Source organism: Gastrolobium bilobum, unplaced genomic scaffold (genome assembly GCF_033153095.1).
Source record: "Gastrolobium bilobum isolate Gb01-03AN ecotype WA unplaced genomic scaffold, APGP_CSIRO_Gbil_v1 utg23824, whole genome shotgun sequence".
In the NCBI taxonomy this organism is placed as follows: Eukaryota; Viridiplantae; Streptophyta; class Magnoliopsida; order Fabales; family Fabaceae; genus Gastrolobium; species Gastrolobium bilobum.
Window position 1 is genome coordinate 216,700 of NW_026897584.1, and position 19,766 is coordinate 236,465.

At 34.3% G+C, this 19,766-nt stretch overlaps 2 protein-coding genes and 1 long non-coding RNA gene across 3 annotated transcripts; 2 read left to right on the forward strand and 1 right to left on the reverse strand.

Moving 5' to 3' along the window:
• Positions 1–2,603: 2,603 nt before the first annotated feature.
• LOC133308324 (fasciclin-like arabinogalactan protein 11) lies at positions 2,604–3,539 on the forward strand. Its single transcript, XM_061508935.1, has one exon. The coding sequence runs from the start codon at positions 2,604–2,606 to the stop codon at positions 3,537–3,539; it is 936 nt and encodes a 311-aa protein (XP_061364919.1).
• A 6,825-nt stretch (positions 3,540–10,364) lies between these two features.
• Positions 10,365–11,916, reverse strand: LOC133308325 (uncharacterized). The gene is made up of 4 exons (XR_009751147.1): positions 11,637–11,916; positions 11,263–11,339; positions 11,073–11,160; positions 10,365–10,641 (listed from the first exon to the last, which is right to left on the reverse strand). It is a non-coding gene; the product is annotated as an uncharacterized LOC133308325 (long non-coding RNA).
• A 1,501-nt stretch (positions 11,917–13,417) lies between these two features.
• Positions 13,418–14,572, forward strand: LOC133308307 (transcription repressor OFP5). The gene has a single exon (XM_061508919.1). The coding sequence runs from the start codon at positions 13,418–13,420 to the stop codon at positions 14,570–14,572; it is 1,155 nt and encodes a 384-aa protein (XP_061364903.1).
• The last annotated feature ends 5,194 nt before the right edge of the window (positions 14,573–19,766 follow it).

The window sequence follows — 19,766 nt, forward strand, 5'->3', positions numbered from 1 at the left end:
AATCGCTCAAGAAGACACTCCTCCAGCAGCTCTACTCGGGTACCCCTTTTGTGGGTTTTCGAAATGGGGCTGCTGGGGTATTTTAAAACCCTACCGTCGATGTTTACCCGGGTACACTGCTCCATACCCGGGTAAATAATTCAACCATTTTTCCAGATTCAAGAACTCTACCCGGGTACACCCCTACATACTCGGGTAGATAAAAAGTTTCAAAAATTACCCAGGTAGGTAATGGTGTACCCGGGTAGGCTTCGTGGTCAACGGTCAAACATGGGCAGATTGGTGTTATGTTTGTTGGGGAGGGTAAATTTTCGAAATAGTTTTGAATGAAGGACAATTTGGTAATTAGTTATTAATTAAGGGTCATAAGGGTCAAAAAGCCTGTTTTATTGTGAAAGTCAATATCTCATTGTTTTGCTTAGTTTTTTTTTTTTTTTTTCCAATTATATGCACTGTTAGAATCTCTCTCACCTATGAGTAGCATAGGTATTGGGAACGAGAACAGAGGGAAGCATATACTGATCAATCACGGAGCAGAAAATTTTGTAACAGGGACGAAATTGTCACGTGTATTTTTTTCTTTTTCTTTTAAGGTGCAATTATTTGTATAATAAAAAAATAAACAGAGAAAGTAAGGATTCGGAAATAGTAGGTAGAGAAATATAATATAAGAATCATGATGACTCTGATGTGAGGAGATAGGAGATCTGTTAAAAGAAATATAGAAATTATTAAAAAAACACTTTCATTTAATCATTTAGATGAAATGATTGTTTTACATAGTGTGAGAGCACCCGAACTGTGATGGTATAGACAACTTTCTTTTATTAATAAAAATTTGAGAGGTGAGTTGGATTCCTAATAAATATATTTTTAGGGAGGGATAAATTTTTTTAAATGTGATTAAATTCTAATTTGGGATTAGTCTCATTACTAATTTAAAGAGTTGAAGAGAAATTAGGAATGATATAAAAAAATTAAGAGAAGAGAGATTCTGTGATTTCAAAGTTAAAACATTATCATAAATTTTATAAAAATGTTTATTACAATACTTATGGATAACTTATTGATGAAAAAAATATGAATAAAGGTCAATTTTTTTTTTTTAATCAATGCTATTCCATCGTATCATGTTACTTAAAGGCATAGACGAGTTGACAATAATACTAAGTTCCTCTTTCCTTCACATAAATAAATTTTAATAGTAAATAGTAGTGAGACTTTAATTTTAATCAAAATATATCAGTTTAGTAATCTAAATGTTGGACGGCTTACATGTTTAGAAAAAAGATTTATGTTATGAGTTTCTTAAATGATGAGTTTAAGATTAGTTAAATCCTAATAATTAAATGGTTTATCATTAATTAATGTAGGTACGGTCGGTATAATATTTAAGGTAGATATGGAACAAACATTTTCCTAAATCAATTAATATACCAGGTTTTGGGAGAATTAGATGTCCTAATTAAAAACACTAACTCATTACCTACTAAAACAAAACACACTAACTCATTATGCTACAATGCGACCTTAAAATTGTTAAGAGAAAAATATAATTTTTTTTTTTTTTTAGATTTCTCCATCATTGATTAAACTAAAACAACCCATCATTTGATTCAGGTGTTTGGAGGTAAGAAGAAAAAAAAAACATGCTTAAACTTTTTTTTCATCCAAACGAATTGAAAACATTAATCTTAAATATGAAAGTACCCTTACATAAATTATAAAAATCTCTTAAAAGAGTATCGTGTAACATATTCTAACTTTAGAATATAAGATAACTTGCCATTCCGATGAACATTCACATGCAAGAAATCGATTTCAGTTAAGTTTTTATGATATGATCAATGGAGAGATGTAGTTACACCTAATATTAAGTATGGTAGGTCTCAGGTATAGGATGAGGCCCTCCATCCTTACCAAAATATCTTTCAGACAATGCCACTTAGGGAGATAATATATTTATGGGGATTGTTTTTCTCGTTTAAAAGAGAAAAACAATCTCCTACACACATATAGAAGAGAGAGGAGATAAAATAAAGGAGAAAGAGAAAATTTAAAGTAGGTCCCACATCCAATTTGTATCTAATGCATGGGATAATTATCTCATGTAAAATGAGATAATTATTTCTCTATATTTATTTGGTTTATTTTCCTCCTATAATTGATGGAATTATACTAAACCTATATATAGAAGAATCGTCCCCTTTCATAACTTTATTTCCATATTACATGCATCCGATTGATTGTAACATTGATGCGAAAGCAACAATTAGTTCCATGCATGTAAATTTTAATGTACCTTATGTTCTCACTCTTCTATCACTCCCAAATCTTTGCTATCATACCATGATGCACCACCTTTCCATGACAGGCAAAGGATATTTGCTCTTACAAAGTTAGAACTAAATGCATCGCTTTCCAACTAAACATTGCACCTAACTAACCAATCATTCTCTTCAAGCCTCCAAAATAAAAGGCAACCCCTTCTCCCCTCTTCCCTCACAGCAACTCCAAGCAGAGGAAGTGGTCTCAAAAAAGTGTCCCACACTATCATTTGGCATAATCCCACATCACTCCACTCCTAGCTTTCAACCCTAAAAATGATGATGCAAGAATCTCTCATTTCCATTCTACTTCTACTATTAGCACTTACCTTCTACTCCACCACCACTTCAGCTCAACTCGCACCAATTCAACCTCCAACATCATCTCCTCCAGCACCACCTTTACCTCAACCATCACCGCCATCACCGGTAGCGGCTTTGCCACCGGCTACAGCACCAGCTCCAGGACTCAACACTGTTCCCCTGGTACCAGTTACACCCAGTGGCGCCCCCACACCCATTATCCCAAAAGGTCCCACTTTTGACATTGTCAACATTCTCAGAAAAGCAAAGAGATTCTCCGTTCTCATTCGGCTACTGAAAACCACACAACTGATAAACCAACTCAACTCACAGCTCGTGACTTCAGGTTCAGGAGGGTTAACCCTATTTGCACCAGAAGACAGTGCATTCTCAAAACTAAAAGCAGGGTTCCTCAACACTCTCAGTGACAGACAAAAGGTGGAGCTATTGCAATTCCACACACTTTCTTCCTTCATATCAATCTCAAACTTTGATACCCTCACCAACCCTGTTCAAACACAAGCCGGTGACGACGCTCAAAGGCTGCAACTCAACGTCACCACTTACGGTGGCAGCCAAGTCAACATGGCAACCGGCGCCGTCAACGCCACCCTCACAGGCACCGTGTACGCGGACAACAAGCTCGCCATTTATCAGGTTGACAAGGTGCTTCTCCCTCTTGACCTCGTGCTTCCCAGCAAAGCTCCGGCGCCGGCGCCGGCCCTCGCCAAGGGAGGTTTACCTAAGTCTGGTAAAACGAATTCATCGTCAGCAGATGATAGTAGTACCGGCGGTGATGACAGTGATAGTGGCGGCAAGGCTTTGCCGGTGGATATTTCTGAAGGTTCCATGATGTTGGTTAATGTTGTTCTTATTGGAGTGGGTTTGGTGAGTGGAGCAATGATATGAGGTGGATGTTGAATAGAGGGTTCAAGTAATTTTTGTTGTGCTTCTTTGAGGTTTTGTGAGTGATCGTCGTGTTTGGGCTTCTGGCTTTTGTGTGTATGCTCCGTGCTGGGTTTCTTTTTACTATCATTCTTCTTTCATTTTAATTTGGTAACTTTGTGATTATTTGTGTTTATGTCTTGTGACCAAATTTATAAAAGAAAATGTTCCGCATCATATTTTTCTTTTTTCTTTCTGAAAATATATATTAATTCGCCATGGTTATTTGCTGCTGAAAACAATTTGATTCGTTGGGCTTTTATAATTTTGCTTGTCCAAAATACTAACTATTTTTTGGACAATAACTTTCTTTTTTAGAGAAGTGGGTTGAGATCAGATATTGTATAGGTTTAATGTTTCTTCATAAAATAATTTATCTTTTTTACCGCAAAAGAACGTTATTTTAGGATTTTTGAATTTTTTTTTATAAATAATCCAAAATAAAATAAAATTGTAAAAAAAATTCTCCGACCACCAAAATGACATCGTTGGAGATTGCTTATTTCCTTCAATATGAAAGGAAATGGATCCTCTAATGTGCCAAAAAAACATGATATGGTCATGTGGGAAGATCACAACCATACAAAGGTAAATCAACGGTTATGATTTCGTAACTACCTATTTTATCATTTTTTTTCTCTCCTCTTTTTTTACCAATCCACTTTTGTATGGTTATGATTCCCCACATTACATGGTCATGTGAATTTTCACATTAGAGGATCCAGATCCAAGAAAATATTTTTTACTTAATTATTGGAAAGAGATATAAAGTATATTGGAAAGAAAAAAAGTGTTTTTCTGCGCTGCGGTTGTTTTTCAGCGCAGAACATGGAGATTGATTTTTTATTTTAAAGGACACAATATTATAGGTCCATATACAATAGCAAGAAATGGATCACAACATGTGTGCGCAGAGTGTTTTTCTGAATCTGGAGAGTTCAAATATGCAAGGACTCACACTTTAGGAGAAAGTGTTTGGAATCTAAGTGTGTATAAAAGTTCTAAATTAATAATGATTTACTAAATAAAAATTCACATAAATGAAAATATTCATGTGCCTAATCGTAAGTTTTTGGGTTAAGATAGTGGCAAAATCATAAGCATAGTTCATAACTAAGCCTATAAAATAATACCTCTTTACCTTAGGTTCCTCCTAACTTAATACTTAATGAGAGAACTTATAGTATTCCAGGAGCACATGCTCCTTCCACTAAAAATATGACACATGGCTTAATTTTTTTTTTCTCTCTCCTCTATACACATCACATTTTCTCTCTTCAATTTCGATGTAAAAAATTCTCAATATTTGAAAGAGTTTATATAAACATAGATAATGTAACTTCACAATCGAAAGAAAATATCTCAAAGTTAATTTCTAAGAAAAATCAATTCTAACAACTCTTTGAAAAAAAATTTAAATTTTTAATTTTCTATTGTTGATTTTGTTATCTTAATCGACTGCTAATAAATTTATAGGGTCCACAAATTGAAAAGAGTAAATTAATGAGTTATGTATGCAAGATAATATAGAGTTTAATATATACTTATGTTGTTATCAAAAAAATATATATATATATATATATACTTATGTTTGCTCAACACTTACATAAACATACTTTTTATAATGGGATAAATAGTCAAGATGATGGATGTGGTTTGATACACATACCTCGTATTGACGAGTGCCTAATTAAATGATATGAAATCCACTCTATCAACCTTTTGGTGCTGTATTACAAGAAATCACAATTTGTGGACAGTTCCATTGTGGCGGATGGACTTAACTATTATTGATCCTAAATATTAACTATGGTTAAGTAGCTGGCTCTATAAATTATAAGAGATATTCCTCACCAAAAAAATAAATAAAAAAATTATAAGAGATATGAGATTCAGCAGCCGTCAAGTGTAAAATTAAGGTTTCCCAAGATTTTTGAGAGCAAAAGTGATAAAAGACTCGGTGGAGAGAAGTCGAGGGCGAGTGTTTTAATTGTTGGGTTTTGCTCTTTTACTAAAGTCTAATAGGATCTAGTGTGTAGAAAAAGTCTAAGAAACATAGGGTTCATTTAGCTTAGGGTTAGAGTTTATTGAAATGGTTCGTTTTTTCTGCAGTTACTGCAGATAAGTTATCCATGCCCTCGGGGTACGGCCCGTTTGAGCTAGTCCCTCATTGTAACAGTGGGTGCACTAAGCTTCGCAACCGAAGAAAGGACGAGACTAATCCCCCAACCAAAGATTTTTGACTTATCTTCTGGCCCCCAAAGATTTTTCAAGAAACTGCTTGAGACAGAGTTTGATCCCTGCATCAAGCAATCCCTTGGGAGCTCAGCTGCCAACTGAGCTACCCTTGGGGGTTCTATCTAAAGGTCTTTACTTATTAGTTGTATGAGGCTGAGGTAATGTCATATCTCTGCAGGTGAGAGAGTGCTCACACACTTCTACAGATCTAAGAATAGTTTGGTCCAGTCTAAGTAGTTTGTTTTGGGGAGGGACAAAATAATTATTTTTTAATTAATGAAAGGTAAAAAGGTAAAAAAAAAAAACCTATAAAATTAGTTGTCAATTCGGGGTTCATTTTCAAAACAAAATGTTTTTTTTTTATGAATCCCTCAACTAGTATTGCCTAGGTTGAGAACTAAAAATATTTCCTATTGTGGATTGCTACTAATTTATAATTTTTGAATTTTATAAAATGAGTTAATGGTCAACCTATTTAAGATGCAGAATAGGTTGTGGGCAATCTATTTAATTTTTGGACTTGTTGCACTTTGTTGGATTGATATGTTAGACAACTGTTTCTGAAGGCCTGTTTCGTAGTAGCCCATAATGGTAGGGTTTGTTAGGATTGAGTGTCTATAGGAGCAGGGTACTAACAATATATTTTACTTTTTCTTTAATACATGGGAAATTATTCTCTGATATAATAAGAGACAGTTATTTTATGTTGTAGATATATCGATAAACATGTCTTTTATTTATTTATTTTTTATTTTTTAACACATGGTGAGACCCACTATGTGTTGGCATGTTAGGTCTATGATATGAGAGGAGTATCTTCTACAACATGAGATTAAATCCTCCCTTAATACATACTCTATTTGGGAAATATCTAGCTCCACTAAATAACCTGGACCTACTCTCTACTAGTGGGACCAGTATGATATTTCACCAAATAATTGAAAATGCGTTGAAAAGAAAGTGTTGGTAAAATTTGCTAATCCACAAAAAATATGGAAATTATAGGATTTGTTATTATTTTATTTTCTATTATGTCTTTGCTAATGATTCTTTATCTTTGTTGCTCAAAACGTGGAGGAGCATCATAATCTAACTGTTTAATTTTGAAGGAACATCTTATTATGGGAATTTTATAAAGTGATCCGGGATCATGTTTTTTACGTGATCCCTTTTCTAATTTTGGAAAATTGTGTTTCCCTCTCAATTCTTCACTTTTAAAAAAATTCCCTTCCACTTCCTTGTTTTTTACCATTTATGGAATGGGACCATGTGTATCGGATCCACCAAAATAAACCTTCTTATTATGTTGCATATTCCCACTCATACGGGTACGAAAATGACAAGTCTTAACTTTTAGGTGGCGTTTAGTAGAGGATAAGTTTTTTTTTTTGTCCGAAAATCTCGATTTTCAGAAATATGATAAAAGCATTCAGTTTACGATAATATCCAAAAATTAAAAATTTATAAAAATTCAGTTTTCTTGAAATCCTGAAAAATACCGGTTTCGAAAATTCAGTTTACGATATTATTTACTTGGTAATTCTTGCTAAAAATAGTAATACTTGGTAATTCAAAATTTTACTTTGCAGTTAATTGTCTAGTGACTAAGCAATACATGTAGCATAACGTTTCTAATGATCTTAACCATCTTCAAGACCAAAGTGAATGCTGCCATAAGCAGTTGGAAATATATTACAAGCAACTCCATCTGTGGTACATAATTCATATGTTAAGATGATATTTTAGGTGGTCTTTATAAGCCACTGATCGCTTAAAGTGGATAAATAGAAGGGATAGAACATGAAAACCAGAAATTCTGACCACTTAAGAATGAGGTCCGTGTTTCCTCTGCCCTAATTATCTTCTCCATCTTTCCCTTGGCGTATACCGTATGTCAAACACTTGATAATTTGCTTTTAAATGCAAAAGCACTTTCACAATCAAGCAAGAAGTACTTTTGAAAAAAGTTTCCGATTAGGCTAAAATTGGATAGATCCCTTTATCAGCAGTAAAAGATTAATTTTAGCTATGCTAAAGAACCTCTAGTTTGGAGCTTCTCTTTCAAAGATCAAGTTCTGTGACCAATGATCTGTTTTTAGTTAGTTAGATGCTCAAGGGAACAAAAATTTAATAAGGCAGCATAATTATAATTAAGGAATGATCCATATGTTTCATACTCCAGTGTTTATTATCACAAATAAGTTAACTTGATGAACAAGGACCTCAGCTTAAAAAAAATAGTGGTTTCATAAGCAAACTTTTGCAAAAGTAATAGGATGAGTGTCATCTAGTTAGGAAAGCTGTCTCCTTCAATCATATCTTTGAGGGGAAGTGAAAATGGACCCCTTTGCCATGTTTAAATTCATATAATTGGGAAGAGAGTGCAAAGAGAAGCTCCCTTTCTTCAAGAACTATTCAAGTGATTGGTTGAAACATTTTAGTCACCAATTATTGAGAAATTCACTTAAACAAGAAAAAGAATTTGCAAATTTATTCATATATATATATATATGAGGCATGTTATATATACAAACTTTTTTGTTTCCAAACTCTTACAAAATACACTATCTTCTCCCTGGGAGAACATAGTATAATTTGTAAAAAATTTCAAAAAATGTTTGTAAACGGATCCTTCCCCTATATATATATATAATATTGGGTTTTATACCTCTACAGTAACAGCAGAAGTTGAGATTTTACAGTAGAGACATTCATCAGTGGGATCCATATTTTTTAAAATAAAAAAATTAAAACACACAATTTAATGAGTCTATTATAGGAGATTATACTAATGATAATAGAAGTATAAATCTCATATATATTTGCAATGAGGTAATATCATTTGACATTAAAGTCAAATTTAAAATTTAACACCTCGTTTGAGAGCCATTGAATAAAAAAAAAATTAATGACTCTGATTTATAAGTATGTGACACTATTGATTTTTTTTTTTATCTAATGGCTCTTAAATGAGGTGTCAAACTTCAAATTTGACACTTATGTCAAAAGAATACCCCTTTTCCTCAGTTTCATTGCATACGTTCATTTTATATAAATGGAAATGAATGAAAGATTCTCTTTTAATGCAAGTTCGTAAGAAATACCTTGATCATGTCGAAGTGAAAAAAATAAATAAAAAATAAAAAGAGAGAGTGATTCTGTCAGTTACAGGATTTATGGTCTGTGGGTGAAAAGAAAATAGCTTCCAAAAAGATTATGGGCCCAAAATTCTATTTTGTACTTAGCTGTTGGTTTGGGTCACTTTTTTTTTTTTGTTTGTAATAAGGTCACCTTTTAAAATAGGCCATGAAAGAATCAATTTGATGACCTCTTTTGTTGAAGAAATTAGCACAAAAAACCTGACAAAATTACAACACAAAACCAATTTAGAATTTCATAATTAGCCGAATATTTATCTACCCTATTTTTTTGGTCCTGTTTATAAAATGAAGGTTTCCCTGTTGAAGAGCCTTATTTCTCGGGTTGGACCTCATGAGCCCATACAACATAATTTGGAGGAGACAAGCATAATCTCACGATATAAAATAACATTGCTATTACAAGGTACCATTATACTGAAATGGTAGAGATTGTGTTAAGTTTCCTTCTCATAATCACATTAAATTTTTGGACTTTATTAATCTCATGTGGTAGGAGAGTAGTTGTAACACCCCGTTCTAGAACCGGATTGTTATCATTGCGTACGACATTAAGCGCAGTTACAATCACATTGGTTCAATTAGAAAACCGGATAAATTTTTCCTTTTTAAATGAGCCAGATTCAAATAACCAAGTGCGTGATCATAACTATATATACTTCGCGGAATAGTGGGACTAAACTTAATATTATATTCTCATTCTACTTGACAATACGTCGTTAAATGTCTTCATCACTTTAATTATCAAATTAATTCTAAACTCCTTTTATGATTCCCATCTTCTACTATGTTATAGTATTTTTCATTAGCTACGCGTGGGTTCAAACCGCGCTCAAATCGGAGCACCGTAGCCAAAGTTATGCATTTTCTAAGAAAAGGGTGCGAAACCTCCAGAACCCCCGCGCCCGAAGCGTGAGATCCACGCCCAGAGCGTGGGAAAACAGAAAGTTGGCGCCCCAAGCGTGGAATTGGAGCCCCAAGCGTGGAATTGGCGCCCCAAGCGTGAATGCTACTGCCTGATCTCGTAATTTGGCGCCCCAAGCGTGAACCTGGCGCCCCAAGCGTGAACCTGGCGCCCCAGGCGCCATCCACAGGGCTGGGTGACCCAAAACAAGGTCATTTAACCTACCTATGGTTTTCCACTCATAACTTGAGCTATATTCACTCAAATTACACCATTTTGGTCTCTATGGAAAGCTAAAGAAATGTCTACAACTTCCATAGAGACATCAAAGTCCAATTCCATCACATTAGGTGTGAAAATTGGTCAAACGGACATGATGTATTTGTTTTCTCAACATTTCCCAATTTAGCACTAGGTACCTAATTTAGTTTCCAGTTCAACAATCCAATACTTAATGAACATACATATATTAAACTTAAAGTACTCATCAATTACAAATCATGTTCATTACAATTCATGAAACTTAGCTTACAAAACACTATGATCATTCCCTTGGCTCCCATCAACAAAAGAGATGACCAAAGACATGAGCATAGGCTAAGTCCATTCCAATATACAAATCATACATCTATCAATGGTCTATGAATTACAATCCTATACATGTGAGCTACAAAACAATATGTATAATATCAAAATATAGGATCCTCATGCATATGCTAATCCAAATATGGCCATTTGCCACCAGAGGCTCCTGCAGCATCCTTACCTGAAAGGGGGTCCCCACAACACGGGGTGAGATATACGAATATATCCAGTAAACCAGGGGTCCTTGGAGCATCTCTCCACCCCACAATTCCATATCAGTGTAATAGCAATAACAATAATAATGTAGTAAATACATATCTATGCAAAGTGCAATACATCTCCAGGAGAAATCCCTCGAGTTCTCAAGCTGTCCTAAGGAAACTCAGATGCAAATAGTCCTACTGGCCAGCTAACTACCAAGTATGATTTATGCATCGTCATGCCACATACCAACATAGGGAAACACCATCCTATGCCACACCAAATGCATACACATACGTATAACAACGCATTACACTATTTTATTGCATTTATATACACTATAATCACCACTACCCTTTCAGGGCTTGGTGGAACAATCAAGGGAATTACACCCAAGGTCCGAAGGCTTACCTCAAAGCTTCTGTTCAACCTTTGTTAACCACCAACGGTTCAGCAACCAATCAACTTTGGTTTCAACAATGACTTACAAGTAACACACCTACACCAAGGTGCCATAGCATCAATCATACTATACAATGAATATTCATACATACTCATCAATACCACAACAACTTTACATCCCAACTTAGCAAGAGCTTACCTATTCCAAGGAGATAGTCAAGCTCCATAGTTTGCTCCAATGGTTGATCACTCACGGTTGGTCCAAATGCCTCAATCCTAGACACCAAGGCATAATCAACAACCAACCAAACCAAACCATTTATTAACAATGCAAGAAATCCAATATCAAGCATCATATTCTTTCCATTTTACAAATATACTCATTTAGCTATCTAAGCTCATTTTCACCGATTAAACGCAGTTCCTAGCATTTTCCACAACATGCTCTAAGTTCCATTCTTCCTAGAACATAGCTAACTTAACAACATTCCACCAAAAACCCTAAAACACTATTCACTAACCCTAACTCATGCAATTTCAAGGAATCATGAGGTTCAAGGGTTAGCATCTTACCACCAATGGTCACACAACCAAGGATTGATGGTTCCTCAAGCTTCAATGGAGGTTGAAGCACTCAAAACCCCAAATTTCACCAAATGGGCGAATTTTTGAGAGCCAATATCCCTCTCCACAATGCTTCCCACTCAAAACAAAGCTAGGATTATGAAAGAGGAGGAGATTTGGAGTGGTTTAGGCTTTGGAATCACTCAAAATGGTTGAGATTAGCAATCTCTAGGCTTTCCCTCCTTCTTCCTCTCTTCTCCCTCTCTTCTCTTCTCCTCCTTTCTGTCGACGGGTTTCTGGGGGGAAAGTGGGTTCTCTTTGCATCTTATCACTTAACATAAGTTAAGTGGTAACATGTGGGTATCAGTTCGTCTATCTATTTAACTCCAATAATCACCAAACTTTACCCAAAAGTCTGGAATATTTTTCTAGGAATATTTCCATTTCCATTTTTATATTTTGGGTACTTTTGCCTACACCCATTTATACCCCTTAATTTTCACTGAGTACAATTTTTACCTCCAAAGTGACTCAAATTCATTTAATTAAGCCTTATACTTAATTTTACTCACTAAAGCATGTTTAATTTACTTAATAACCTGTAATTTACTATTTAATTAGGTTAGGGATATTATAGTAGTTCTCTCTTATCCTAGAAACAATCATGTGTGGAGCCCACTCAATTATAAAAAATAAAAAAATAAAAATTAAATTACATGGAAATCATTGAATACATAGGAAAGAGATATTATCTTATGTTGCATAAGAATAATATTTCTCTAAATTTTTTCTGCTGCCGTTTATATATAATCTAATTTGCACAAAATCCACAAAGCGCTCAAGCAAAATTATCCTGGATTACTGTTGGAGAGACCTCAACTTTTGGATAAACACGAGTCACTAATATCATTTTGCACAAGACAAAATTTTAAGAGCATATTACACGATTTTAAATTTAAAGTGCATATCAAACCCTTTTTCAGGGCATACATATGAAAGAAATTTGAAGGTTTCTTAGTTGGTCACATACATTTTGGTAGATTAAGGAAACTGCAAAGAAATAAAGCCAGGAAAAGCAAAAGATGAAACAAAGGATTTTGCTGGCAGTCCATCACAAAATCCAAAAAGAAACTCTTTCTTTATTCTTGCCCCTTTTACATGGATTTCTTGTGAAAACTAAGTTAATATTCAAATTTACTGCAATATTAGCCTCCTAATCAAGCTTCGTTCTCAACAACCTTCAGCTCAAGGTCAAAGCCATTGCTATGTAGGAAGTAGCTGTTTATGAAAATGACATGTACAATAAAGTTACAGACAACCTTGTTTTTTTCTTAGTGTCCTTCAAATAAAGCTCATTGAACCTACCCGGTTCATGATCATTTACTCATTTAAATCTAAAACGTTGTTCTCTCTCTCTCACATATACACAAGCTAATTTCTGATTTACAAATTGCCAATTTTTAACCGCTTCTATTACTCTTTAGGCCTAACAAAGAGGTCCCCAAGTCTTTTTTTTTCTAGTACAAACTAAAAAGCAGGAAAAGTGGCTAAAGTGGTCACAGGAATTGGGGCGGGTATCTCTTTTGAAAACATAGCAGAAAAAAACAGTAAGAAACCCACGTTCCTATTTAACATCCTAACCGTCCCACTAACTGCTAGAAACCTCTCACATTGTTACCTCCCACTTCAGTTCTTTTCTTTCTCTTCTCTTAAGATTAATAAACCTTAACCAAATCAAGAAGTCTTATACAAAAAGAAAAACAAGAGAATCATCTTGCTAACAGCCAATGATGAAGTTGGGTGGAAGAAAACCTTCTTCTTCTAGGCCTTCTTTAATCTCTCATGTATCTCCTTTTTCATGGCTATCCAAGTTCAAGCAGATGAGAATCAACTCAGAGGCAAAACCTGAAAAACTGAAGCAGAATGAAAAGCTGAACTCTCCATCTGATAGTTCACCACACAATGCTTGTGGGAATAGAGGCAGGTTTTATGGTGGGGATGATGATGCTTTCTGGAGACTGTCATTTGGTGAAGAGGGTAATGAGCATAAGAAAAGGGAAGATATTCTGAAACCTGTAGGGTACAATTTGGATGCTGAGCATGTCATTCCATCCTCAAGTTGCACTAGTGGTAAACATAATGCTAAAAGACATGGAACAAGAGAAGGCACTTTGAAGTTCAAGAAGAAAGATGTTGGGCTGAGAGAAGATAGCAAATTGCTGAATGAAAAAAATAGTGCACAGGAACTTGAGTACTTAAGGAGGAGATATGAGAGGAAAGCACAAAGAATTTTGCAAGAGCAACTCTTGAAATTAGAAAAAGTATCAGAGGAAGCTGAATCTGCATCAAGTAAATCCTTAGAAAAGGATGTGCTGCAATTTGAATCCCCTAGGACAATTTGTACACCAAGAACACATTTGTTTTCCTCTTCTGTAGATTCAAAGAAATTGGGCTCTGAGAATTGGAAACAAACTCAGGAGTTGAAAGCAAAGATTAACAAGCATAGGCAATCACTTCATGTGAGTAGAGGAGTCCAAAGGAGGAAACCAAAGCACAGCACCAGGGTCAGAGTATATTCTCCAAGGATGACTTCCAAGGTTGAAATCTGCAAAATAAAGGGCATTGAAGACAAGAAGAAAGCAAAACTAAAGATGAAGAAAGAAGAGGAAATTGTGGAGGAAACAGCAGGGTTAGATAGCTTTGCTGTGGTGAAATGTTCCTTGGATCCACAACAAGATTTCAGAGATTCAATGATTGAGATGATCATAGAGAAACAGATCAGCCGGCCAGAAGAAATGGAAGAGCTCTTAGCATGTTATCTTACTTTGAATTCTAATGAGTATCATGATATCATCATCAGAGTTTTCAGGCAGGTATGGTTACATCTGAGCCAAGCTAGTTTGGGTATTAAATCAGATAAGCAATGTTGTTGTTATGATTATTAACTTCTCTGTCTAGTTTATAGGAAAGCATTAGTAGAACTGTAAATAGTTACTCTTGTTCTGGTTATGCTTCAATTTTACTGCAATTTTACTATTCTCTTCACATCTTCTGTTCAAAATTCAAGATAAGTTGCATCAAGATCTCAACAAACTTCATGGTTTAAAATAACTACTGACAAGAGTTCTTTGTGCATGCAAATCTGTATAACACCAAGTTGTTTACAATCAAATCATGATTATCTTGTTGAAGTTAGGAGGCCCGTAGGGTTTGTGGCAATATCTTCATTCTTCAGCATTGATGTTAAGGGAGGCTAGGGAAAAAGTCTGAAGCACTGGTGACTGGTGAGAGGTGAAACTTGTTGAGGAAATATCTAAAATTTCAAAATGATAAAAATTTCCAAAAATGATGAATTGCAACAACATACAATTCACATATAATAATGCATGGATAATATAGGACATTGCTGCTATGCACATCAGTATGGTCCTAGACAAAGTTGCCCATGCTCATGGAAGAACTATGTTAGGTTAATCTTTTAGTATAAATAAGTTAGACTCAAGTTTATATAACTCAACAAATTTTTTATTTAGTTAAAAATAACGCCATCAAACAAAAAATTAAATTAAAATGTTATTGGTATTACTATTATTATTCTCTCTTTATATTCATTCACATACAAGCTAATAAGCTAAATATACCAAAGTTCAAATTGGACTTCTTTAAAAAATGAACTAGAACTTTTAATTCATCAAGTCATTGATGAACTAAACAACAAGTTGATTCACCAACTAAATTTGACTTATTATGAGCCGTATACGCAAAACAAATGTAGACCCTTTGGTCTACCGTCACATGGTTGACTAGGACCATGTAAGAATCTCTTCTTCCTTCCCCTGCTTTAAATGCTATACAAATTGTCTAAATCTATAAACTTAGGGATTAATAAATGATACCGCCTACAATACAAATACTGTATTGTCATAATCTACAATATGGGAAAATTAGGAGACAGAAGTGTATTCAATGCATACTTTGATGACTATACCTAGAACTTGTATCCTATTATCTTGCGGATGCAAGAAATGATACAACCTACAACACAAATACTATATATAACCATTATTATAATCAACAATATGAAGGAATTAGGAAACTAAAGGGTACTCCAATACAAAATTGGTAACTGTACGTCTATACCTAAAACCTGTATCCTATTCTCTTGTGGATGGAAGACCCATCACCTACTACTTTCAAGTGAGGCATTTATGCCATATCTACACAATGCCAAATTAGTTAATTAAAGTCACAGGTTACATATAAGGCCAAATCAATTCTAAAAGTCAACTCGGTGGTTAGTTGGGATAACTATCAAAAAGCAGAAGCAGTAAAGTTACCTGCTAAGGGCTTATAAATAGGTCATTCCACTTTGATCATGATACAAGTAGGCTTTAAATCAGAAAATTAATTTTTTCATTTACTATTTTGACTCATTCCATAGATGCAAGCACATGTTGATAACAGAATATAAACAGAACTAGCTAGATACAGAATTTAGTAATTTTTTAAGGCAACCAATTAATCTCTATAGCATTGTTTTCATGAATTTTGGAACCCATAGCCTTGATTAGCGATTCTAAAACATTGATAAGGGTATTTTAAAGTCACCACCTTTGTCTTTAAGTGGATAAAAATATATTTACTTTTAAATTTTAGTATGTTAAACTCACAATTTACTTTAAATTAAATTAACAATTAATATACTTTTACTTTCTTACTTTGAAAACAAATTCACTTCAAAATTTCCTTGTTTTTGGGCATATCTTCAATATGCAGCCTGCATATTTTTCCGTGCAGCACATGCATGCAATTTGCAAACAAGTGATTCACTAGCAGTTATAACAAACGTGTTATGCCAAAACTTTCAAAACTCAATAAAAGAAGTGGTCATAGTTATCCCTATTGAAACTAGATAATGTTCACCCAGTTAACTTCTTGTTGAACAGAGTAGTTTGTCTCCATTTCCCCCTCATGAAGACAAAGATACAAAACACATTACTGAAGTTATTGCTAATGGTAAATGCCCCACTAGGAGAGGTTGATTTTCCAGACATAGCACACTAAAAATAGTTCCCCTTCAGTGTCACGTGATGCGTTATATATTTATTTATTGAAGTTATACACAATCTACAAGTATTACCTATAGGCTTCATATAGGATCACAACGCGCTTTCTTTTCGTTTGTACACTAAGTCACTAAGTACATATGAAAGCGAAGGTAACTGATATTACAAATTATTGTGAAGAACATATATATAATAGACATCTAACTTGATTATTGTCCACCATATATGAATGATTTTAGCCTTTGATAGAAAAAAGAAAGCAGCCATTACGAATAGCACTGCTGGGACTTTAATTTTTTAATGATATTCATCTGCAATCGGTAAGAACCATCCTCCAGTGTAAAAAGAAACAAGTTCAATTCAGAGTTTAAAAAATACCATCCTTTTACATGACTGAAACCAAATCAACTGTTCCTTGAGAAAGATCTTGATCTTTGATCCTTATACTGACATGTACATACACAATCAAGTTTAATTCTCCAATCCCACTGAAACTAGTTGCTATACAGCCAAGCAAAATCCCTCAACTCTAAACAAGACGGACCATAAAATTATCAACTCTTGGAAATCAAGGGTGCAGAGTACTAAGTTCAAAGCTCACTTCCATAGAGTTCCGGAGCATATAATTTAGCAAGACATATTATCCCACGAACAAAAAAATAATTTTTTTTATATAAGTCAATAGCATTTCATGTGCCTCTTGCTCATTATATTGAACGTGCAGCAGCTCTTAAACTTAAGCAAGCAGTACAATCAAGTGAAGAGTTAAATAGTATTAAACAGCAACTTTAGTTATGAATTTAATTTGTATGCACTGTCAATATAAAAAAAATAAATTATACTATTATCCAAAATTGTGAATTACTTAATTATCTAATAAGTTTAAGGGAGTAGTCGAATTCACTGAATGACATAGACAATACATCATTGAATCACAAAGTAAAACTTTTACAAAAAGAGTGCATTAAACTTACAAATTATATGGTTTTAAGTCAATCAACACCTAAAACTCTGAAGCTTTAATGCAAACCATAATTTTTACAATACATTTACAATGGTCTGTCTTCCCCTACCTACAATCTAAAATTGAAATTATGGATAAATAACTAAATGCAGCATGCAGTGGTAACTATAAAGCCATTTAAATTTAACGGTCCACAGATATTGCAACTGAGAATCAATGCCCTGTGGCCTGCAACATATCATTTAACAGTCTACCAGACATTGCATGGAACAAAATCTTGTCAAGTCAGAAAAGAATTTTTGTTTTAGCTGATCTGTGATAGGATTTCTATTTAATTACATAAGAAGTCAAACCCCCTTTTCTTTCTTCTTCTGAGAAAAGCAACAAGACCTTTGCTAGGTGACAAAAGAGATCAGTTAACAAAATTGCATACTAACAACTAGCACAGCACCAAAGTGTAATGCAGCATTTATCAACTTTCTATTATTTGGCTTTAGCATTTGATATTATAAAGGACGTGGCCCAAGTCTAGTGGCATAGACAATATGCTCTCAATAAAATTCAACAAAATGGTATGACTCATCACATGATGTGCTCACTGCTCAGTAACAACAGAAAGTGGAAGAAAGCCGCAAACCCCTTCACTCAGTGAGAAACATTTAATTGAAAGACTATCTGTGTAACTCTTTCTTGGTAACTTTTCCACCGAAAAATATGCAGATGGTCAAATTGAACCGTGTAATTGATGGGAACTATGCTTGTCCATCAATAAATCTTTGCTATCAAACAATATATACCATATAGGATGAGTGACAACTTAAATACTGTAACACATAAGTAAACAAATCACGCTCTAAATGACCGCAAGCGAAGTAGACTGAATTCAGATAATTATTTGTTGAGGGGTGCTTTTATTAATTATAGTGTAAAATTACCAAAACTCGGCTGATACTAGAAGTATATCTGCAAGAAAAATGCCCCTTTTTGAGTTAACATTATGAGAGGTTGACAAGAAATAAGAGCTTTGGTCAAGCAGGAAAGAATTTTTTTAAATATGGAATTTAATTGAATCTGAAGATGAGAAACCCTCAAAGAAGGAGCCAACAGATTTGCAAAATAAGGCCCCAAACAAAATATATTAACAGAAAGGAATTGAAATACTTTCCCCCTCCACCCCCCTCTTAATTTTTTTTTCTTTTTTAATCTGGGATTATTGAATCAACTAAGAAATACAAATACAGCAACAAACAAACCTTGTTAAGTTGACTCAGCTACATGTATCAGTCGGCTGCATGGATCAATTTAGAAATATTTTTAATTAAAAAACACAGGCAATCTGCTGTCATGAATTGCAATTATATGTATACACATGAATCTGTCATATTCCTCATTATATTTAAGGCATTTTGCATATATCCAATATGATTTGCAACAATTTCAACTACCCAAAGCACTAAACTTCTGCCAATTCAAATTCAGATTTTCACTGCATGCAAACAAGATTTTTTCAGCAGTCTCCTTCAAAGTTTTTGAAAACTACAATTCAGTATTCATCACCTTCTTAGTCTTCCAACATAAGTAATAAAATGTATTATATACTACAAGTTAACTTTACAGTTTACACTAATGAGTTGAACTATACCATTTTCGGGGTCAGCCGCTAACTGCTATTGACAACTATGCTTTACACTAATGAGTTGAACTTTACCATTCGATTTTGAATTTCTTCCGATGCACCTTGTACTCCTCTCTGGTCAGCCTCACACTTACATGCAGATTTTGTCCACTAGAATAATATAGTGAACTTGCCAAGATGTAAAACCCTATGAAACTTATTCAATGAAGAAAATAGAAGTAGAAGGACTCACACTACATTGCAATTCCCAAATGGAAAATCCTGGTTTCCATGAATCTCTTATTGTCTAAATGTAATACTCTCAACAAATTCATGGAAAAAAACAGTGTTTCCATTCTTATTTGCAAAACAGTGAAGCCACGCATTATCTAAAATACTATTGGTATACATGGTTTCAAATTGGGGACTGCATCACTTGATACGGCCACAATATTACAGTTGCAGTAGCGTCTGCAACTGCATCAGAACCACCC